We start from the raw sequence: 23,055 nt of genomic DNA, 5'->3' as shown, positions 1-23,055 counted from the left end.
AGGGGGCTTTGCGGCACATAGCTCCTTATCAGCTGTTTACCCTCCACATGTGGGCACGGCATGGGAAAGCAGAGCTTGCTGAGGCATCCTGGTGTCTTCCAGCAGCTCTTGGAAACTTGCTCCCTGCTCTTCTGCTGCTGGACCGATACCTGTGAGCAGCTCTGGTTCAGCTGGCAGCTCCCATGGCTCCAGGCATCCCTCCATGGCCTCGCTGGTCAGATTTACCATGGGCTAGCTTTGGCTTTGCCTGCCTGTCCTCCAGCCTGCTGCATCTATAGCTCTAAAGTGTTTGCATCTTCACCCTGGTGCTCTTGTGCCGGTGACTTGGATGTATAAGGGTGTTTTTCTCTTCCCCATCCATCTGCACCAGATCCATCCATCTGTGTGGAACATCTCAATGTTCTCAATTCCTATAGCTGACAGTCAAGGGGCAACACTGATTACTTTTTTGTTTCTCCACTTGTCAGTGCTAAGAGTTCCTCAAAAGTTTTTGCTCTTTTATTCCCTATTACAAATATATTCTACTTGAAGCCTGAGTTGGAGGAAGTTGGTGTCCTCAAAGCATCGGAGGAAGAAGTGAAGAACAGCTTGCTGAGCACTTGTAGGACTCTTGGCCCCAGTACTCAGCACGCTCAGATGTGGCTGCCCCATCCCTGGCAGTGTTCAAGGCCAGGTTGGACACAGGGGCTTGGAGCAACCTGCTCTAGTGGAAGGTGTCCCTGCCCGTGGCAGGGGTTGGAACTGGATGAGCTTTAAGGTCCTTTCCAACCCAAACCAGTCTCTGATTCTCTGATTGATTCATGTCTACTTGTGTATAGAAAAGGAGCTTGAAACAGTTGTAGTCACCCTGCTGTGGGGCAGGGAATGAACTGAACCAAAACGTTGCTGGCAGACGTTCTTCTATTTCTTTTAATCTCAACTTCTTCAGGCTTTCTCCTGCCTTTTCTCACCCAGCAGGAGGGAAAGCTGTAATAAAAGGCTTCTAAATCTCCCTAAGTGCAGTTTAAATCCTTTCCTTCTCCTCTCATTCCCTGGAGAAAGCCCTATCACCATCTTCTTATATGTTACGAGCTTTTCTCTCCACCCTTTTTTCCACCCACATGACCTCAGCCCCTACGTCCTCTCCTCACTGGTCACCTCCAAGTCCTTCACTCTCGCTGCTCATCCTGTATTCCACACAGCATGGAGGGACATGGGCCAGCTGGAGCCTGCTCCTGGCTGGACTCCTTCTGTGTGTCTGACATGCGGCTCTCCTGGGCATCTGCCCCAGGACACTGTTTGTTTTCTTCATGACAGTGGGATGACGTTGACTCATCCAGCTCCTGCTTCTCACTGAACCTTGGCTGCCTTCTGCAATGTGCCACCTTGCTGCCTGCTGCCCGACTCACACTTGATGATTCTCCTGCTGATTCCTGCCTGTCTGGTGTTCAGGCTGTGCATTTGTCCCTATTGGTGGGCTCTACATTATGTTCTTTAATTGTTTTTCTGGTCCATCAAGGTGATATGTGGACCCATAGCTTGTCTTCTGACTTGCTGTCTCTCCAAGTATTACCTGCAGGTGAGCCTGTGACTTACTAATAAAATACTACATGACTTGCTAATAAAATATTGAGTAGTGTCAGGCGTGCCCCCAGGGAACCTCCTATGTCTGTTGTTGGGTTTTGTCATGGGATCATTGGGTTTGAGGAGAGGCCACGTTTGAGTCTATCTTATGATGGCTTTCTTTAGGCCATATATGTGGAAGGTGTCCCTGCCTGTGGCAAGGGGTTGGAACTAGATGATCTTTAAGGTCCCTTCCAATCCAAACCATTCTCTGATTCTATATATCCCTTGTTGGCTCCCAGGGAACAGCCAAGAATAATTGAGGAGCAAAACCCAGCACTTTATTCGCTGTTCTCAATGGTTCCTGATTTTTAAGTCAGTTTTTCCTTCATAGCTGTGCAAGATGCCACAAAATCCAAGTAGTACTTTGGGGTGATGCGGTTTAAGTGGCTCACCTTACTGAAAACGTCTTGCTTTGAGAGCTAAGTGTGTTTAATCACTCTCTTTCTGAATGGGCAAAGAGCGTCACGCATGTGTAGGCAGATAAATGCAAGTTAATGAGCGGATAGAAACCAATTCACTCCCAGAGCGGGTCTGCGAGTGCTCTCCGGTCCACTTAAAGGTGATATTTGTTGCCGTGACTGACCAAACCTGGGGCACAAGCAAATGTGTGTGTTTAAATGTTCGTCTAATGATACGGGTAAAGGATGAAGGAGCTGGGCCAGCTTCTAATGGGAGTTAAATGGGCTCTCGTGGAAGCAGCGTTCCGGTGATTGGGCTTCTCGTTGTGAGAGTGGCTGAATTGCCTGTGTTTGGCTTGTGGTTTCTGTTATTTTAATACCGCTTAACAGTTCTTGTATGGAGATGTATAACAACATCTAACTGTCCTGCTTGAGAGTTTCCTGATGACCACATCGTGCCAGCTGCTGGTCACCAGAAATGCTCTTCTAGCACTGCTTGGGACCTCTGGCAATGCGGGCGTTGAGTCCCTCTGCTTTCCTGGCCTTACATGATCCAAAGTGCAGGGATTCCTCTGCCCTGGCCAGAAGTGGTGTGGCAGCAGCCATGGGGGACGTGGTGGATGGCCCATGCGCAGTGGGTTCCCCCAGCCCAGCCTGGACCCCCAGTGACTGTGGGAAGAGCCAGTGCTGGGCACTTCAAACCTTCAAGTGCTTGTTGCTTAGTAGTGCTTAGTAATGAGAAGTGTAATTGCCAAGCAATTAACTGTAAGCACTTCATGGCTAGTGGAGGTGCAGGCTAGTCTGACGGAGACGTTAGTAACTTCAGGTTTCAGAGGAAAATCTCATGCCTTTACCTGCACGAGCGTGGCTTCCCACATGCTCTCCCACTCGTGAGACCCCACTTGGAGCATTGTTTGCAGGTCTGGTGTCTTCAGCATAAGAAGGACATGGGGCTGTTGGAGCAAGCCCAGAGGAGGCCACGAGGACGATCAGAGGCTGGAGCACCTCCCGTATGAGGACAGGCTGAGAACACTGGGGCTAGAGAAGAGAAGCTGCATGGAGGCCTCAGAGCGGGCTACAAGGATGCCGGAGAGGGACTCTTCATCAGGGACTGGAGTGATAGGACAAGGGGTGATGTGTTCAAACTGAAACAGGAGAGATTTAGGCTAGATATAAGGCAGAAGCTCTTCCCTGTGAGGGTGCTGAGGTGCTGGCACAGGGTGCCCAGAGAAGCTGTGGCTGCCCCATCCCTGGCAGTGTTCAAGGCCAGGTTGGACACAAGGGCTTGGAGCAACCTGCTCTAGTGGAAGGTGTTCCTGCCCGTGGCAAGGGCTTGGAACTGGAGGAGCTTTAAGGTCCTTTCAGCCCAAACCAGTCTGGGATTCTGTGACTCCCAAGTCTGTAACTGTCTTCCACGTCCCTACCTGCTGCCTTGCCAGAGGTAAATTCCTGTGTGCTAATTCCCGTAGTGGAGAATCAGTTCATAAACTGCTCTTCAGAAACCAAAACAACAGCAAAACCCCCTTGTCTGAATTGAGTTGTACAGGTGAGTGTGTTAACACCACCTCCAGAATGAAGAAACCTGTTCTCCTTTGAGAAATGAGGTGTTGCAGCACCATTCAGTTGTGCTCATTATCTTTTTGGCTGACCTAAAGCTTTAAACCAGGTGAGTTGTGAAATGTTGAGGAACTCTTCCACTTACCATGTACTCATTTGTAAAGGCTCTGTTCTTGCATTAAAAAGGATGAGGAAAGGTTTTACAGTGAGCTTAGTCAGGCTTGGCAGCTTTACCTTGGTCATAACTCTTCTATGATTCTATGATAACTGTGCTGCTAGAAGATGAGTGAATATAGACCTGTATGTGTAGCGTTGGTTGATACTGTATTTTGTGAAGGAAAAATAGTAATTGTATGTGTATCTTCAAATACTTTAAGATGTTTTCAGGTGGGAAGGATTCTTGAGGAAACATGAGGAGTTTTAGGTACTGGGATGGTAATGGGTGTCCTATACAGCCCTGAGAAAGACTTGGGGTGTTGGGTGAAGAGAAGCTCCCCATGACCCGGCTTCAGTGTGTGCTTGAGCCCAGAACCCCCCCGTGTGCTGGGCTCCACCCCCAGAGCGTGAGCAGCAGGTCAGGGAGGGGATCCTGCCCCTCTGCTGCGCTCTGGGGAGACCTCGTTTGGAGCAGTGTGTGCAGTTCTGGTGTCCCCAACATAAGAAGGATGTGGAGCTGCTGGAGCGAGGCCAGAGGAGGCCCCGGAGCTGCTGCGAGGGCTGGAGCAGCTCTGCTCTGGAGCCAGGCTGAGAGAGCTGGGCTGGGGCAGCCTGGAGAAGAGAAGGCTCCTGAAGGGGAGACCTTAGAGCAGCTCCAGTGCCTAAAGGGGCTCCAGGAAACCTGGAGAGGGGCTTTGGAAAAGGGCCTGTAGGGACAGGCCAAGGGGAATGGCTTTAACCTGCCAGAGGGGAGATTGAGATGAGCTCTGAGGCAGAAGCTCTTCCCTGTGAGGGTGCTGAGGCGCTGGCACAGGGTGCCCAGAGAAGCTGTGGCTGCCCCATCCCTGGCAGTGTTCAAGGCCAGGTTGGACACAGGGGCTTGGAGCAACCTGCTCTAGTGGAAGGTGTCCCTGCCCGTGGCAGGGGGTTGGAGCTGGAGGAGCTTTAAGGTCCCTTCCAACCCAAACCACTCTGGGATTCCATGAAACCTGATGATTTTTAGGTACTGTAACTTGACTCTTCCCTGCTTGGAACTCCTAAGTTTAGACCTGCAGAAGTTCTGCCCAATCTGATTAGAACGTATTAAACTTCAGCCACATCTGAACTTTGATTCCATAAGTTCAAATGCAGCAGAGTTGGCTCTAGATTTAAGCTCCACTCAACATTCAGTGCGGTGCTGTGGTTTATAAGCCATACAGGGAAGCAGAGTGTTTCCTTACAGGCATTCCTGTGGGAATGCAAGAGCTTTGTAAAGTCTTTCTTTGGCTTGAATTCTGGATTGGGATTAAAGCTCTCAAATGGAAAACTGCTCATCAGAAGTCATCTTCTGTCACCGGTGTCCTCAGCTGGGGAAGTTGGAGGATGCGGTATTTCAAGTGATGGTGGGAAAGCGAGAATGAAGAAGTGGAAAGTCTATTTTCTCTTGAAACATCTGTTGCACTTTGACTATAAAGAGGAATCAAAACCTATGATGGAGGAAACTTGAAATTCCACAAAGGTGTTGTGCTTTATGGACAACTTGCTTTGTATAGCCCAAGCTGAGATGGAAGTAATGTGATACTACTTTTAAACAGAGGAACAATAGGTATTTCCAAGTGAAAGATGACGCTGTCTTAAGTGCTTATTCTGGAACTGAAAATACATCCAGATTACAGTTTTAGTCCGAAGAGATGGTTCTGCTCAATGTATTTCAGCTGGGGATGAGTCAGAACACAGGAATCCTCAAATGTACAACATGAACTTGTTACTGAGCATAGCCCTTTGTGCCTGCTGGGTTCAAGGCTTCTGTAGATTCAAGTTTAGGTTGCAAACATGAGTGCCTGTTGGATTTTAAAATCCAGTCTCTCTTCTGGAAGTGTTCATCTCATCCATCCCTGGCAGTGTTCAAGGTCAGGTTGGATGGGGCTTGGAGCAACCTGCTCTAATGGAAGGTGTCCCTGCCCACGGCAGGGGGTTGGAACTGGAGGAGCTTTAAGCTCCCTTCCAACACAACCCATTCCATGACTCTTATTCTGCACTCCTCTTGGAGGTAACTGGTAGAGTCAATACCTGGAGCTGTAATGCCAAGGATTCAGATGCTGAGGTGGAGCACTGTGTTATCAGACAGTTTTGAGGGATGCTCAGAGGTGAGTAAAATAAGATGAAGATTATCGGGGAGGGGGGGGAAATTGTTGTTGAAGTTGCATTTGGGGTCAGATTTAAGATGGTTGGTTAATTGTTGTATCCAAGGAATGCTTTCCCCTTCCCTGAATTCCCTGCATTGTCTTTCTTAATCCCATAAAGCAACATTTGAGCTTGTTGAGTAGTAACATCTTGTTTGGATCTCAAAGGCTCTGTGCTGACAGCTTCTAGTCAAAAGAGTTGAGAGGGAATAGAGGCCTTTGCAGAAAGGGATGACCCAGAGAGAGGAGCAGGGAATTCCAGATCCAGAGCTAGGATGCCAGCGACAGCATCGAGATGGAGAGGAGCTGGCAGGGCTACACCTGCGCTGGAGATTCCCAAAGGCAGCATGGTTTGCAGATGCATGTGTAATACATGAAATCCCGGCGCATCTTGAATTATTTAAGCTGAGCAGCTTGGAGGAAGTTCCTGAAGCGGTTGTGGAAGTGTGTGATTATAATAGATAGAAGAGCTTTAATAGTTACTACCAAAAAAATCTTACACCTTGTTCCTCAAAATAAAGTCTTGGAATTAATTTGTTATTCCATTCAGTCTGTAGAACCAGGAATGGTGCCAGAGCGCTCTGAGCAGAGTGACATGTGATTGATGTTTTACCAGACTCAGCCTTCTGCTGTCAAGGAATTGAGTTTGCTTTTTGCATATATAGGAAATCAGATGAGCAGGGCTTGGGGTTTGGGTTTGTGTTTTTAAACCTTGATTAAGTTGATTGGCAAAGCTTGTGCTCTTTCTAAAAACACAACTGTCAAAGCTGTCCTGAAATACCATTGACTTGGGGTTTCAGACTACTTGCAGACATCTTGCAGGGTGTTGTTGGCGTAGCTGTCACGGAGGCAGCTTTATGCTGAACCTATTTAAAGCTCTAATAGGCAACTCTTTGTAAACGGCTGATTCTTAATATATCTCGTTTTTTATGTGTAGTAGAAGTTGCTGCTGATGTTCTCTGGGGGATTTGTGAAGAGGTGCAGATGGTCCAGTCCTGGCACCTCCCATCCTTTCCACTGCTCCTCTTGCCTCATCTCTGTACTCTGCCTGTCTTCATTAAAAGAAAGCCTTAATGACTGATTCACTGGGGAGTGATACAGCAAAGGCCAAAGTGGCTCATGCATAAGTGCTTTCACTCAAAGTTGTCAGCCTTGAGGCAGGTTGAACCTGATTTTCCCCCCACCTCCACCTACTCATCTCCTTCTCTTGCAAATGTCAGGGATTTCCTTTGCTGTACCTGGGCTTTGAATGCAGCAGTGTGGCTGGGTCTGGTTATCCATGGTTTTCTCCCCCTCCCACCCTGCATTCTTTTTGAGAGGTGAGAAGCTGCTGGTGGGCTTTGCTCTGTGGGAATAATGACAGTGTTTGTGCTGGCAAAAAAGTGATTTCTGTTCGAGGAGGGGTTGGCTCTCTGTGTGTAGCTTGTTGGCTCGTGTCTTTAATGGCATGGCTTCAAGTTACATTTCTCTGGAGCTCCTAAACCACTTGGTGCACAAACAGTTTAGAAAGTAATGTCCAAAGCTGGTGGCTACTGGCCCCAAAGTTTGGAGTGGCCACAGGTTCCTGTGCTGCAGCTGAGAGGCTCCCATAGGAAGCACAAGTGATGAATGCAGCATTGAAACGCTGTTTGGGAATTGCCATGTGCTTTGTCAGTCTTAAGACATCTATTCTTAATAGACAGGACAAAGGGGAATGGCTTTAACCTGCCAGAGGGGAGATTGAGATGAGCTCTGAGGCAGAAGCTCTTCCCTGTGAGGGTGCTGAGGCGCTGGCACAGGGTGCCCAGAGAAGCTGTGGCTGCCCCATCCCTGGCAGTGTTCAAGGCCAGGTTGGACACAGGGGCTTGGAGCACTCTGCTCTAGTGGAAGGTGTCCCTGCCTGTGGCAGGGGGTTGGAGCTGGATGAGCTTTAAAGTCCCTTCCAACACAAACCACTCTGCTTCCAATTTTGCCTGGGTTTGTGATGGGTTTGGAGTTTTGAGAGGTGAGGGTGCCCTCACGTGTGGGTAAGCCCAGCTTTTGCACGTCTTCTCCAGAGATCGAGCATGAACCTGTGGCTGCGCCACTGCCCCTTGGACCACTGTCCTGGTGCTGTTTGGCAAGGCTGTGAACCAGCAAAACATCTGAGCTTTCCACAGGCAAACACTGCTTTGTGTTGGGGTTACGAGCAGAAGGCTCGTGGCAACTCTGGGGGGTGGAAATCTTTAGTTCTTACAGGCCATAGGAAGTGGTTTTTCCGAGTGTTGGTTGTGGCTGTACAAACGGGTGTTCAGGGAAGGGTTTGCACTCAAACTTTGGCTTTAACGCAGGTAAGTAAAGAGCCCGTGGCTGCAAAGCTTCATCTGGTTTTGGCGACTGATGTTTGACTTGTGGGAAGTAATATGTGACCTCAGCATTTATTTTTACTGAATATTCAACCTAAGTGGCAGCCTTTCACTGCAAACTGTAACACGGCTTCTTAGCATTGGGAATGGGGAAAGGAAAGCTGTTGTCTTTCCAAACAGGAACATGCATTAATCCCCCAGACAATACATCGTGTCATTGATTTTGAGGCAGCATCTTCCTACTGTCCCCCAGACTTGCACATGATTCTTTTGCACTGGTGTTGAAAGGCTGGATTCTCTCAGCTAGATAGGAGTTGCATTCAGCAGTTTACTCCTAAGGGAAAAAACTTACTCAGCAAGTGAAGTTAACCAGAGAACCATAGAATCGTTTAGGTTGGAAAGGACCTTCAAGATCATTGAGTCCAACCATTAACCCAACGCTGCCAAGTCCTCAACAGAACAGTTCTTGATCTAGTCTCTTCTCCAGAAGGTTTTAGTCTGAGCCTAAACCTCCCCCGGCCGTGGGCATGTCTGTGCAGGGCAGGTATCATGGTGTGAGCCTCCCTTTAGCAGTGCAGGGAGATGCGGGGTTGTGAAACGCTTCCCGTGCCTCTCCCGGCTCTCCCAGTGGCTTTGGCCAGGGCATTTGGAATTCCACTTTCTGCATTCGAGGCTTTAAAAGAGCTACTTTCCCCTGGGGCTGGCACATCGGATGGCTGGGCTGGTGGTTAGTGCTGCCTGGAGAGAGGGAGATCAGAGCCTGGGATTCGGGAAGCACCTCCTGCCCAGGGCTCTGTGCCTGCTCCGGATCCTGGGAAGGCTCCTGTTTGTTGGGCTCTCACGTGCTTCAGTGGGGCAGCAGGGATTGCTTTTTCCCTTTATTTTTCCACCTTTTTCCCCTTCCTTGTGAGTGCTGCTTGCTGGAGCTGTGGAGAGTGTGAGAACAGCCGGAGCAACTTGAGTTCTGGCTTCCCTGCAGAGCACTGGAGAGCGCTGCCACCGGGCAAGATCCAAACCCAGATAATGGAACTCGGACAGGCCCTCCCAGGAAATCAGCTGGGGAACGTCTCTGCCGGGGTGTTACCAGGTCTAACTCATGCTTGTGCAAGTGGTCAGCCCTGCAAGTAGGGACTGCACCCCAGCATGCTTCCTCCTCACTTGCCATTGCTTTCAGACAGGTAGAGAGCTCCTGGGTTTAAAGCACTGGGTTATAATTGCAGTTGTTGGAGCACTGTAATTTATCACGGCCACACATGTTCTGCAACACTCCCAGCTATGTGGCTGGAGCACTGGCTTTCGTAACCCAGCTGTAATTGCTGGTGTTGGACCAGGGCGTGGAGCAGAGCGTTCGTTGTCCCATCAACTTCCAGAGATTTTGACTGGGTGAGAGTTGTCCCAGATCCCTTTTTGCAAGCTTTGTAAAGCCACAGGCACGGGACTCACATGGTTTTCAGGAGGTGCTGGCCAATGGTTCAGGCTGTGTTGATGAGAGAGAGAAACAAGCTTTTCCTGCAGTCTAATGAGCTATGTACACACAGTTTTCTCTGGAGCATGTGGATGATGGAGCTTTCGATGGGCCTCCAGAGGAAAATCAGGGCTGGACGCTGGGAAGACAAATTGCAGCCTGCAGCAATTACAGCTTCTCTAAGTATTTGAGACCGAAACAATGCTTCCGCTGGTGGGACTCGCGCAGCCTTTGGGTAATCCAGCCCGGGATACCTGATGCTTCCATGATTTATCCGGATTTCCGAGAGCTCCTGGGGGGCTTCCTTCGTGCACCACATTCCTTACAGCACCGAGAACTAGTGAACTGTGAAAGCAGCAGGGAAAAGGAGCCAACCCTCCAGACACTTCCACTTACAGGGCTGTTGTCATAGCATAAGCTGTGCCAATTGAAACGGATGCAACTTCTTCAAGTAGACAGGGGCTCAGAGGCAACCAACTGATGCTGTGCTCAGGGAGGATTCGTGTTGTCCTAACTCTGTGTGTATTCCTGAAGTGCCAAATGGATTAGGAGCTTTAAAAGCCTTAAGTTTCTGTGCTTTTTGGCATCGTCTCCTTGGAATGAGTGCGTCTCCGTAGTGAAGCTTTGGAAAGGAAATGGTGCTTGAACGGGGAGTCCCAGACTAGTTTCTTCTCATTTCACTTGCAATCGAATGACAGAGAGGGAGAGACAGATGCTGCAGCTGCGTGATTACAGCAAATGCAGCTGTTAACACACTTGCCTATTTTCCCCCTAATGAGGCATCAACTCTCTCCTGCTTCTGCTGTTTGGGTACTGGCTTTATTCTAGCAGAAAATTGGACCAGTGTTGGGGGTTTGATTTTTTTTCTTTATTCTGATCCAGTTTGGGTTCAATTGTCAAGATGATTTTACACAACTAGTCCAATTTGAGGAAGGAAGCAGCACTTCCAACTAGCTTGAAAGTGCTTGGTGGGCTCTGGGTGCAGCTGGTTAGACTGAGCTGCTCTGAACTAGTTTCATTTCCAATGGAGTTACAGCTAAAAGTCTTCTCACCATTAATCCAGTTCCTCAGCTGCAAGCAGCGAATGGGGAGTTCTGGCTTCAGGATCTTCACTTCCAGTTCTTCACATTGTCTCGTGATTTCTTGGAGGTTTCTGGGTGCAGTCGGTTTGTCCTTCTTTGCTTTGTGAAGCGATACAAAGGTGGCAGGAGGGATGAAGAGCCTGACACGCTCCCTTCCCAGCCGAAAGGAGTACAATGCTTGCTGTAAGTAATCTTGGCAGGACTCTGATTTGGAGGCGCGATACTCTTGACTGTCAGATGGTTCAGTTTTGAGCAGCAGTCAAAAGCTTCACTGCTGTGTTGCGCTGGGGGAAGAAAAGGGATTGCCACATCATGGGTAAGGCAGTAGTATTCGCTGCTCTGTGCTTTTACCAAGGAGGGAATGAGCAGGAGCATCCTCCTAGCAAAGAAATCCATGCAAAGCAGGTGCTTCTGTGGGCATGGGGACACTTCTTGGTGGTCCAGCATGCTAAAGATGACTTTTGTTCAATATAGCAATGCATTAAGACTGTTTGGTGCCTGTTGCTGGATGTGTGCTTGCCATGAGGATGAATTGTTGGGTTAGTAGGTGTTTTTCTTCATGCCTGTCACAGTACCTCTCCTAAACTAACAGCAGCACCGCTATAGCAGACCTGCAGCAGGCCCTCCTTGGTGCAAGGCTTGGAGTGGCTCTTTCTGCACCTCTATCTGGCAAATCATGGAGAATAGAAAAATGCATGGAGTATTTGTCCCTATCAAAGTTTAGACTGGATATTGGGAACAATTCCATCCCCAAAAGGGTGGTCAGGCATTGGAAAGGCTGCCCAGGGCAGCGGCGGAGTCAACTGTTGGTATCTCTTTTCCCCCTCTATTGCTCACAATTTAAGGTCCCTTTCAACCCAAACCATTCTATGATTCTATAATAAATTACATTATACATGGCTCTGGAATAACAAGATTCATTATGGATGCTGAACCTGGTTAGAGTATCCCGCCTCCGTTAGGGTATCCTGTCAGAAGAAGGACTTGGGAGGATGAACAATGAACCACTGTGGGTCATGGCAGTTGTTTATCATGGTGATATCATGGGGAAGTTCCCTGTGCAGAAAATGCACCTTTTTAACCACATTTTGTAACTGATCTGCTCAAAACTGGGTTATTTATACTGATAATATTGAGCCTGTGCAGAGCAAATGCGACTTAGTCATGAGTTTGAAGAGAAACAGAATTCACCTGACTCTATACTTTGGGTTTGTAGTGGGGTGGGATCTGGAGGAACAACCTTCTCCCAGTCTCCAAAGTGAATAGATCAGGGAGAAACTTGGCTGATTTTTTTTGCTTGTTTAGCCAAGGAATTCATTGTGGAAACTTTCGAGAGAGTAAATGTCAACTTCTGCATTTGCTGAAGTTACTTTGATTGTATTTCTGTGTATTGTCCCATGTTTCTGCTGTAAAGCTGGGTTTCGGAGGGTTTACAGTCTTGTGGAAGTGTTGCTGATGGTACTGCTGGTTTCCTTGCTGGCACTTAAAGGATTTACTTGGCTATAAATGCCCATATGTGTGGGGTTGGCTTATTTTGTCTGTCCACAGGTTTCCAGATATTTAGTTCTTCATCTGTAGGTTGGTGCTTCAGAGTGTTCGAGCAGCTGACCTGGGGGAGAGAGAACTTAGAGACCAGATGCCAAGAAGATTTATGCAGATATAATCTCCTTTTATTAAAACATAATAGAAAAAAGCTGCCTGCGATTGTTTGATTACTGTTTGTGCCTGAGAATCTGTCATGTCAAAGGGCTTATGTGACTGAGACTCTTAAAATGGATTGAGTTGAGTCTTGGTGCTCTTCCTGCTGTAATGCGTTTTTGACTCAGTATCTGTGTTGCCATCTCTGCGTGTCCAGCTCGAGTGTTTCTCTTGACATTCCTGGTGCAGCCTGTCAGTGATGGAGGCTGGGTTAGAGGATTAGCTGGAAATGTGTTACAGCAAGGCAAGATGCTGTTATTTGTTCCACACTGGAAGATGGGTCTTGTGTCCAGGCTTAGGGGAGAAGGAGATGGATTTCTTGCAGTTGTAGGATAGATACTCTGACTCATCCAAACGCTAATGGGTTGTGAAGCTCCAGCAAGTGAAGGATGTGTGGTGAGCACCCAGCAAGTCAGACTTGTGAAAGGTTAAGGAGAAAGAGGCGGCTGATGCTGTGAGGTTGGTGATTCCCTGTGGGGGTGCTGAGGCACTGGCACAGGGTGCCCAGAGAAGCTGTGGCTGCCCCATCCCTGGCAGTGTTCAAGGCCAGGTTGGACACAGGGGCTTGGAGCAACCTGCTCTAGTGGAAGGTGTCCCTGCCCGTGGCAGGGGTTGGAGCTGGAGGAGCTTTAAGGTCCCTTCCAATACAAACCAGTCTGTGATTCTGTGCTAGTTTCTAAGGCAAGCCATGGGTGTGTATTTGGGGTTTTTCACCTCTCTGCTGAGCACCTCTGCCAGAGGCTCAGTGTCTCCGTAGGGACAGCAGAAAATAGGATGAGAGTTGCAAGGAAACCACTGGCCCATATAGCCTGGGAAGTTACCCTTCCCAGGGCATGCTTATTTAGGATGACTGGTCTGTCACTGCCAAACCCTGCTCTACCCCATGTATTTTTTAAATTACAGTCCTCTTGCAAACCCCAGGCGTGTGGTCACTTTGGCCTCTTGTGCGAGCAGAATTCCAGTTCTGGAGCAAACTGTCTGCCTAACTCAGTAAGCATCCCCCTCATTTCCAAAGCCTCTTTCTCTTATCAGAAGAACATGGATATACATAAATGTTTGCTCCCCACAGAGCACTCCCATTTGGGCACAGGCATGGGAGTTGTCCTGGCTGTAATGGGGTGCAAGGAGTCAGTTATACCAAAACACATTGGGAAGAGCCTTACATCTAGCAAAGCAATGGGCAAACCACAGTGGGTTTCAATTCCTGAGTTTCTTTTAGTTAATGCATATATAAGCAAGTCAATTGAAACACGTTGGGCTTATTTCAAACAGATAATGTAATTATCAGCTTGATTAAGCCATATCAAATGAGCAGTTGTTGTAATTCAGTAGCTTGGTTCTAATCACTGCAAAAGCAGTAGTAGCTTTAATTAAAAGCCTCAAAGTGTCAGCCCAGTGTCAGTGGTGTCAATTGAGGGCTGGTCCGGCCAAATACCTGGTTGCAGGGGAGATCAAACCACTCCTACGTTGATGTTAATACAAAGACCAACTCTTTGGTGCCAATAAAGGAAATCTGTTTCCTAAATACCATTAAATGCAAGGAATTGTCCTTTTCTGCTGTTTCCAATGCTCAGATCCAGACTTAATTAAATCTATTCCTATTTCACTCCATTAGGCTGACTTTTTTGAACGTTTATAGTTTAGTGTCACCCACCTATGTCCTTTCTGAGCCTTAGACCTACAGCTTCTTAAATGAGCATGTGCTCCTTCAGACTGCAGAGTTGTTTAATTCCCCAAATACCTGACCCAAGCCTGCCCACAGGTCACTTGCTGAAGTGAAATGCAGGAGCGCAAAGGCACAGTAAAAAGGTTTGCTAAAAATGGGTCAGGAAAACTAGAAATCAGGTTTAGTTTGGTGGATAGCTCAGGGAGCAAACACATGGCTGAAGGGGCTCTCCGGATGGTGCTGTTCCTCTTCTATCGCTCGCTAAATACTTAGAGGCTATTTAGTAATAACCTCCTACTCATGGTGTGGTCAGAAAGGCTGGGGTGGACTCACTGCATGAGGAGGTGAGCACACAACCCCTGCTGCTGGTGCTTTGGGTGAAGGCAGCCAGCTCTTGCCTCCGTTTCTGCTGGGTTTGATGCCTCCTCCCCACCTTTCACAGAATCACAGAATGGTGTGGGTTGGAAGGGACCTTCAAAGCTTATCTAGTCCAACCCCCTGCAGTGCTCAGGGACATCTTCAACTAGATCAGGCTGCCCAGAACCTCATCCCGCCCGGCCTTGAATGTCTCCAGGGATAGTACATCCACCACCTCTCTGCACAACCTGTTCCACCTCTCACGCTGAGGGAGTTTGGAGTGAGCCAAACTGCTGCTGAGGCTGGAATGCCTTGTGCCTTGCAGGCAAGGTTCCCTCTTAGAGTAAATCAGAGCAGGACCATGTCTGTAATGTTCTGCCTGGCTGGGAAAGCCCAGATGTGCTGAAGCCTTCCCAAGTGTGGCAGCTTCGTGAGGAGCTGGTGTGCTCAGCCCTGCCCTCAGCGAGGCGGCTCCTGCTCCGGGTGCAGATCCGTATCTCTTTATAGCTCAGTAATTTGCTGGGGTTGAGCAGGGACTTGACACAGCATCTAGATGAAAAGTCAGGAATGACATACAGCCAAGGAATGCCTTTTCCTCCCATGAATATATTTTTAGGGCCTTTCTGCTGAACGTGATGATTTGGTGGCTTAACATCCACAAGGTCTATAAAATACAACTGTGGGGTAGGACAGGAGCAGTGGGAAGCCAGGTTCTAACCTGCAGAGAGGGATTTGCATGTGTTTAGTTTATTAACGTTGGCAGATCTCAGCTTAATAGACCAAGTTTACTTTTCCTGCGAGTAGGTGGACTTCTGGTTTTTCTTCTGATTGTTTCAGAAACAACAAGGAACCAAGAGCCTGTATCAACACGCAGGCAAATACCTGGGATTTACTTCTGGACCAGAGCTGAGATGAGTTTTAGTAGATTTGGTGAGGATTTGTAACGTGTTAGGAGCATTGGTGGGAGAGGGATGTGGGCTGGGCCTGGTGAAGCAGCTTTCTGGCCATCCTCTGCTTTCCCCAGCTGCTGTGGCATTTGTTGTCACCGCCTTGCTTTTAATTACTGTCGTGTTCTATGGCTTAATATGAAACCACGTCTAATTGCATCCTGTCTCCTAATAGGCTTAACTGGCCATCACCCAAAAAGACTCTTCTGTGTGTAGAAACAAGCTCCCCAAATATTTCCTAATTGGCAGTTGGTGTTTGGTGCGGAGATGGGTCCTTCTCAGTGACATTAATAGATGTTTTCTTCTGTTCCTCTCAGGATTGGACATTGATCCTATGACGCATGCCCGGAAGAAACAACTTTTCCTTCTGAAACATCCAGCTGGTTCTGCTGGCCGAGCTTCATCACCAACAGGCAGCAGGAGGATGGACAGGACCAGCGCGGAGTGTGGAGAGCAGCGAGATGGAGATGCCACCGAGGCTCCCAACTGTCCCAGTGGGTTTGTGGGGCCCAACAAAAGTAAGACCCTGCATGAGGTGCGAAAGACGTACCCGCTGCGGAGGCGGCTGCTGCCCTCCGTCAACAAGAAGACCTGCAAAGTGCTCCTCACCAGGCTGGAGGACGTGGCAGGATCCCTGTCCAAACAGACCCAGAGCTGTAAAACCAAGGACCTGCCCAGCTGGATGGAGGGTTTGGGACCTGCTTTGTTCTCCGAACAAGTTCAGCCTGTGGGAGCAGGGAAAAGTGATTCATCTGGGGAAAAGTGCACAATCACTTATCCAGGGACAGAGCAAGACCTGGATCCTGCTCCGTCAGAGCCCCGGAAGCGCCGGTTGGCCTCGCTGAACGCCGAGGCTGTGAACAACCTGCTCTTTGAACGGGATGATGGCTTGTTGTCCAGCAGGCGATTCCGGAGGGACTCCGTTAAAACCAGTGCAGACTGTGCTGGTAAGAGTTTGCAATGCAAAGCTGGGGACAACTGGCCCGCGCTGGAAAAACCAGCTGTGAAAGCAGGTAAAGGCAAACACCGGCATGAGCCCAGTCAGAAATGCAATAGTTGTGACCATTCGCTGGATGAGGTCTTTGATGATGGGACAAAGAGGGAGGATGGTGCCATCTCCCATCATCCCACCCCAAAGAGACTGGCCAGCCTGAATGCTGTGGCCTTCCTGAAACTGACCCATGAGAAAGACCAACCCTTGAAGCCCAGGAGTAAATTGGATGGAGAGGGCAAATCCGAGAACCACTGTTCAAAATCCACACTCAAATGGGCTAAAGCCGCTAGGAAGAATTGTGTGAAATCCAAGAAGGAATTGGCAAGCTTAAAACTGGAAGGTCAGCACAGCTGGCCAGGACATGCTCTGGGTGCTCTGGGAAAAGGGGAGCAGCGGGACTCCTCGAGGCTCTATGGGACAACAGAACCTGTCCCTTACGAGTCACTGTCCAGCTCCTATGCTAGCACCAAGGGTTTCTACCACAGACTGCCTTTGCTTATGGGTGGGCAAGCTTCCATGAAGCCGGAGTATGGAAGACCTGGAGAGAAATCCCCGACTCCCAAACAGGAATTTCATCAGCCTTCCTTCCCCGTGCAGCAGTTCCCTCCTTTGCCAGTGCCTGGAAATCACACGGATTGTGGATGTCTCTATGAATCCTCGGATCTGACTCCCTTGAATGGGTTTTACGTTTATTATGGCCAAAGTGGATACAGTGGCTACTCTCACTGCTCCATTTACCCCAAGGAGGAGCTTTCGCAGTCTGCCACCTGCGAGGGGCTCTTGGTATCACCCAGTTCCCTGCCGTCAGGTGCTCACTTCCAGCCACTGCACTGGTGTAACTCTCCGTACTGCTGTGGAGAAGGGACGGCGCTGAACACTTACAGCCTCTGTGGGGTCGTGCACGTGCCCGAGGGCAGGATCAGCAGCGTGCACGCAGGACGGAACAGCTACCCCTACAAAATGCCTTTTGCAGCAGGTAAGGTGCACAGTGCAGGCACGTCTTGTTTGGTGTTCCTAGGAGAGGAGGGCTGCTGGCTGAGGAAGGGATCTTGTTGCCAGGAGGCAAGTTCCTTCTGCACGTGGTGCCTCTTGCCTTTGGCAGCTGAATGGAGGCTCAGGAAGAATCCGTGTTTCACCTCCTCTTCCCCGTTTTTAGCCCTGAGGGTTTTTTCCCACTGAAAGATCATCTTGGTGTGGAAAGCCCAGAAACAGCGGAGGATTTGGGCAGTGAGAAGGTGACTCATGACTTGTCATGCTGGAGCTTCGCTTTGATCTGTGTAAAACGAGGGGGGTTTAGTTCCTACACGCTCTGTGACGCTTCTGTGCTGCTTCATCGGGCTGAGTTACTCCTCCGCTCCCAAAAGCTCACTCCTGGGACTGAAGCATCCTTGTGGAGCAGTGTGAGGAAGCGGAGGGGGCCTCTGTCATCAGGGTCTTACCGGTGTGAGCCTTATGGGGGATGCAGCCTTTTGCATTCTATAGATCAGGGCTGCGCAGCAGTTCAGTTTGAGTCTACTCTTTAGGCAGATGCTTGAATCTCACTGTGGTGATACAAGTGCCAGGTACACTGTTAGTTGGTGAGGAGTCGTCCCATCTTTGCTCTTAATGTCTGAAAATGAGGCACTGAAATGAGAAAAGGTGACGGTGTAGGAGGTGATGGAGTTATTTGTCTGGCTCTCTTCTGTCCCTGCCTGTCTTTCAGGCTTTGCCCTGCAGTGCTTTATGCTGAGCTCTGCCTTTGCTATTGAAAGATGTCTTTTTAAATATTTAAAACTGGATTGTTGGGGGGGTTTGTCAGACACCAGCACTTTGTGTAAGAGCCATCAAATGCTGCAGACGGTGTGGTCTCTAGAGGAGGCTGCTGCTTCACCCGCTGGGAGTGTAGACATCAGCCTGTCCATTAACCACGTGTCCGAGTCAAACAGGGGCATCACTTAACCCACTTAGACCACATATCCAGGTAGGAGGCTGAAGCCTGGTTCAGTGCTTGGTTTGAGCCAGGCTTTGTCACCTGTAGGAAGCTGCTGAAACCCAGGAGTGTTTGGGTGAGGTAGAATTTCCTCTTTCCCTAAACATGCCGCTGTCTCGGTGCCGCTTCCTGCGGCAGCAGCTCACAGCGTTCACTGTGGCTGCCATTCTCTTTCGAGTGGAATGCTCACAGCACAGCCAGCTCAGCAACAGTCTGACAGTTCTGCATGTACTGCCCCGAGGTCATGTCAGTCTGCTTTGTTCCTGCAACTGTACATGCTCATGCCTTCGACTTCATACAACCAGGAGGACGCAAACAATGTGTTCTTGAGAGTTCAGCCTCCCCTGTGACCTTGGTGACTTCTCCTGGTGGTGGCAGGGGCAGTTGTGGCTCCATGGGCACGTATTTACTGGCTGTGTGTCACCCCACTGCTAACATCTTCCTTGGTGTGATTTCTTCCCTGTAAGCAGCTTTAAGAGCTTATAACATCAGAGTAATTTAGACTTTGTTCTGTGGATTGAAGTGCATAGGGAGGACTCCTAGAATATAAACAGGACTTAAGCAGAGGAGCTCATTTTTATGTATGTGTGCACACGCACACCTCATCCTTCCCTGGAGTGGGCGACTTTAGGGAATTAAAGGAGGACTTTGGCTGCAAGTAAGAGGCTCCCATCTGAGAGCCCTGGTACAAGGGGATCCAGCTGGACATGTTGTGTGCCTTGTGTTGTATCTGCCTGTCTTGGTGTGTTCAAGATGTTCATTGACAGCCTGAGAACATTGGGGCTGTTCAGCCTGGAGAAGAGAAGCTGCGTGGAGACCTCAGAGCAGCTCCCAGTGTCTGAAGGGGGCTACAAGGATGCAGGAGAGGGATCTTCATCAGGGACTGGAGCGATAGGACAAGGGGTGATGGGTTCAAACTGAAACAGGGGAAGTTTAGGTTGGATCTAAGGCAGAAGTTCTTCCCTGTGAGGGTGCTGAGGCGCTGGCACAGGGTGCCCAGAGAAGCTGTGGCTGCCCCATCCCTGGCAGTGTTCAAGGCCAGGTTGGACACAGGGGCTTGGAGCAACCTGCTCTAGTGGAAGGTGTCCCTGCCCGTGGCAGGGGGTTGGAGCTGGATGAGTTTAAGGTCCTTAATAACTCAAACCAGTCTGTGATTCTATGAGGTTCATATGGAACTATCACTGTCTGGTACAGATCAAAGGATGAGGCTGTTGGATATTTTGCACCATGCAGTTTGAAAGCAGGGTGGTGGGATAAGATGGGACAGGCCTGGGGAGATGCTGCCTCCCTACTGATAGAGGGGCTGCAAGTCTGTGCAGCCAAGGAAGCAGTCCCAGGCTCTGTGCTGCTGCCCTCAACTTCAGTACATGTTATTGTGAAGCTTTGCCCTGCTTTAGCTCAAACTTGAAAAGTGCTTTTGTAAGCCAAGCCCTGAAGAGGTGATTCACTGCTCTGTGGGTCTGAGTCCGGGCAGGACACCTGAGCTCACATCCTGATGTCTCTGCTCGCTGGGGGAGTTACTGCAGTATTTGCTGCTGGTGCTCAGCAGAGCCTGGGGTTGTCTGTACCAGTCCTCACACTCGTGGTTCAGCAGCAGCTTTGTTGTAGCTCTCTTAGGAAGGGTCAAGTGGGAGCCAGGAGGCAACGATCCCCTGCTGTTCCGAGGGGATCCCAGCAGTTATTCAGCTGGAGCCTGGTGACCTCAGCTGGGTTCTCACTTCCAGATGTTTCAGCAGCTCCATGGCAGTGCACTCCCACAGGTCTGCTGGGACATGCTCCGGTCTGGAGGCATCTCCTGGGGGTTGCCCGAAGCTGCCCTTTTGGTCACCCCAAAGAGCTTTCAGGGTTGGGAAATAGAGCGTTTTATACTGGCCTGGGAGCTTCCTTCCTGCTGACAGAAGGTAATTCAAATCCTCCTCTTGTGCTGGATGCCTTGGCCTGGGTTGAGGGCTGGTTTTGTGACTCCTGGAGCAGTGTGAGGTGTTCTTGTGCTTCTGAGAGGTGGAGTCAGCCAATGGACCAACCTGTTGTGTGAATGAGGCTGCTGCAGGGACCTGGTTTTGCTGAAGGCAGCAGCGTGCATCATCTTACCTAGGTTTGTTCCCAATTGTTTCATGTTTCTGGAGTTAATTTGGAGAATATCCCTTTTCCGTGGTTGGAATTTGGCTTTTTGAAAGGAGCTGGTGTCTTCCTCCAGTGTAGTTTAATCCTTCCCATCGTTTTGATAAGCCTTTTAGTTCTTTTATGTATATTGACAAGCTGGAACTGCTTTGGGCACAGGCCAACCTGATGTGTGCTACTGGCTGGTGTGACGTGGGCCATTTCAGATGGGTTTGTTGCAGTGTCATCACAGACACACTGGAGCAGCACAGGCTTAGGAATGTCTTTACTATTAGAATCCAGTGACAGTGCAAAACGAAGTTACAATGTGAAGAGTCTTTACTGCTACGGTGCAATAAAGGGAATGGTGCTGCGAGGGCTGGAGCGGTTCAGCCTGGAGAAGAGAAGGCTCCTTAAGGGAAGACCTTAGAGCAGCTCCAGAGCCTAAAGGGGCTGCAGGAAACCTGGAGAGGGGCTTTGGAGAAAGGCCTGTAGGGACAGGACAAGGGGAATGGCTTTAACCTGCCAGAGGGGAGACTGAGATGAGCTCTGAGGCAGAAGCTCTTCCCTGTGAGGGTGCTGAGGCGCTGGCACAGGGTGCCCAGAGAAGCTGTGGCTGCCCCATCCCTGGCAGTGTTCAAGGCCAGGTTGGACACAGGGGCTTGGAGCAACCTGCTCTAGTGGAAGGTGTCCCTGCCCGTGGCAGGGGGTTGGAGCTGGAGGAGCTTTAAGGTCCCTTCCAACACAAACCAGTCTGGGATTCTTTGAATTTCAGGTGAAAGCAGTGGCAGTCTGGGATGCTCTTGACTGTGTAGTTGTCCTGTATTTCAGATGAGGTCCATGTCTCTTTTCTTCCCTTCTGTCAGAAGGCTGCAAGTCTCTGGACCAGCTGAACCTCACAATCCCTGTGGCAGGGCACCCCGCGTCACCTGCCCACCCGCTCTCAGGATGTCCTGTACCCAGCGTGCCACCAGCTGCAGAACCCGTTCCTCATCTGCAGACCCCTAACTCTGACCCTCAGACCATGGCCCGAGAATGTCCACAGAGCTCAAAGCCTCCCAGCGGCTCCAAATCCGGGCTCCGGAATACCACGGGCTGTCTCCACGCCTCGGACAGCAAAGCAGCAGGAGGCCATTCCCACCCAAAGCAGCAGCGCATCAGCAGGAGGAGAGCTACCAACGGCTGGATTCCCGTGGGCACAGCCTGTGAGAAGGCTGTCTATGTGGTGGTAGGTGGCTGTGGAGTGCTGGGGTCTGTGTGTGTGCAGCTGTACCCATTTGTGCCTACAGGAAGCCTGGAGAGGGGCTTTGGACAAGGGCCTGTAGGGACAGGCCAAGGGGAATGGCTTTAACCTGCCAGAGGGGAGACTGAGATGAGCTCTGAGGCAGAAGCTCTTCCCTGTGAGGGTGCTGAGGCGCTGGCACAGGGTGCCCAGAGAAGCTGTGGCTGCCCCATCCCTGGCAGTGTTCAAGGCCAGGTTGGACACAGGGGCTTGGAGCAACCTGCTCTAGTGGAAGGTGTCCCTGCCCGGGGCAGGGGGTTGGAGCTGGATGAACTTTAAGGTCCCTTCCAGCATAAACCACTCTGGGATTCTATGATCTTCATGAAGACTTGAGAGTGTTTTGGGCCTTGCTTTAAGGTGGAGATGGTCACTCGATGCCATTTAGAACCTCTTGGAGGCAAATTACAAATCAAAGCAGCAAATAGTGCCTTGTGGCTGGGCTTTGAGGCCGAGCTGCTGCTGGTCTTGTTTTTCTTTCATGCCCTGGTATTACCTCGCAGAGCTGGACAGGCAGTTTGGGAAGGGAGCAGAACCTGCTGCTCCTGTGCTCGCATCAGCTCAAAAGCCATGATGATGAATACTTCTGGCTTTGGCATTTGCAAGGGTGGCACGTGTGGCATGTGTGAGTCCATCCTACGGAGCGGTTGTCCTGCAGCTTCTTCCCCTGGGATTAGGGCAAACCTGTCTGGGAAGATGAGGGGTGTTTTAGCTGCACAATAAGGAGCGGTTGTCTAAAGGCAGCCCTTGTAAGGTGGTTCTCACTGATGGTGTCTGTAGCCCAGCAGGGATTTCCCAGAGAGCACAGAGGCAGTATCCTGGCTCCCAGATGGAGCACCCAGTATCTCCTTTCTTATAACTTACGTGGTGGCATGGCCTTCAATGGTCACTCCTTCGAGGACTCCTTGTCTGTACTTCCCCATTCGTTGTGTTTGGGGGCAGACACTGGCTCCTGCAAGATGAGAGATTTCCTGCCAGGAAATTGAATTAACTACAGCAAAGTCCACTTCAATTGAGGAAGAAGTTAATATCCATCGTGTTATTAAAACATAAGAGCTGTGGACTGGAGACCTGGACCCACGTGCTGTCTGGGGAGGTGGGACAAGGCATTGACCGTGCAGTAAGGTCCAGGCAGATACGTCTGTGCTGCTGGGTGCAGGGGTATAACCTTGAGCTGCTGAGAGCATCATCCAGGACAGGTTTTACAGCTTCAGCTCTTCGGGCTGCATATGGGCACCATGGGCTGTGCAAGAATGAAGCTCGTGGAAGCCAGAGACGGGCCTCTTGCATCCGTCA

General features: G+C 49.9%; 1 protein-coding gene across 2 annotated transcripts in view; it reads left to right on the top strand.

Annotated features, from left to right (window-relative positions):
• BAHD1 (bromo adjacent homology domain containing 1) overlaps positions 1-23,055 on the top strand; it is a 41,636-nt gene that overhangs the window by 10,052 nt on the left and 8,529 nt on the right. For both annotated transcript variants that reach the window (XR_003991054.1, XM_030483602.1), the window contains exons 2-3: positions 15,735-17,387; positions 21,347-21,708. Coding sequence is in view for 1 of the 2 variants with exons in the window: in XM_030483602.1 (XP_030339462.1) it covers positions 15,752-17,387; positions 21,347-21,708 (1,998 nt within the window). In the remaining variant the exon portion in view is untranslated. The remainder of the gene's footprint in view (positions 1-15,734; positions 17,388-21,346; positions 21,709-23,055) is intronic.

Source organism: Strigops habroptila, chromosome 4, assembly GCF_004027225.2.
Source record: "Strigops habroptila isolate Jane chromosome 4, bStrHab1.2.pri, whole genome shotgun sequence".
NCBI classification, from domain to species: domain Eukaryota; kingdom Metazoa; phylum Chordata; class Aves; order Psittaciformes; family Psittacidae; genus Strigops; species Strigops habroptila.
Note: the sequence above shows the minus strand (reverse complement) of the source record. Positions and strands in the feature narration are given on the sequence as shown.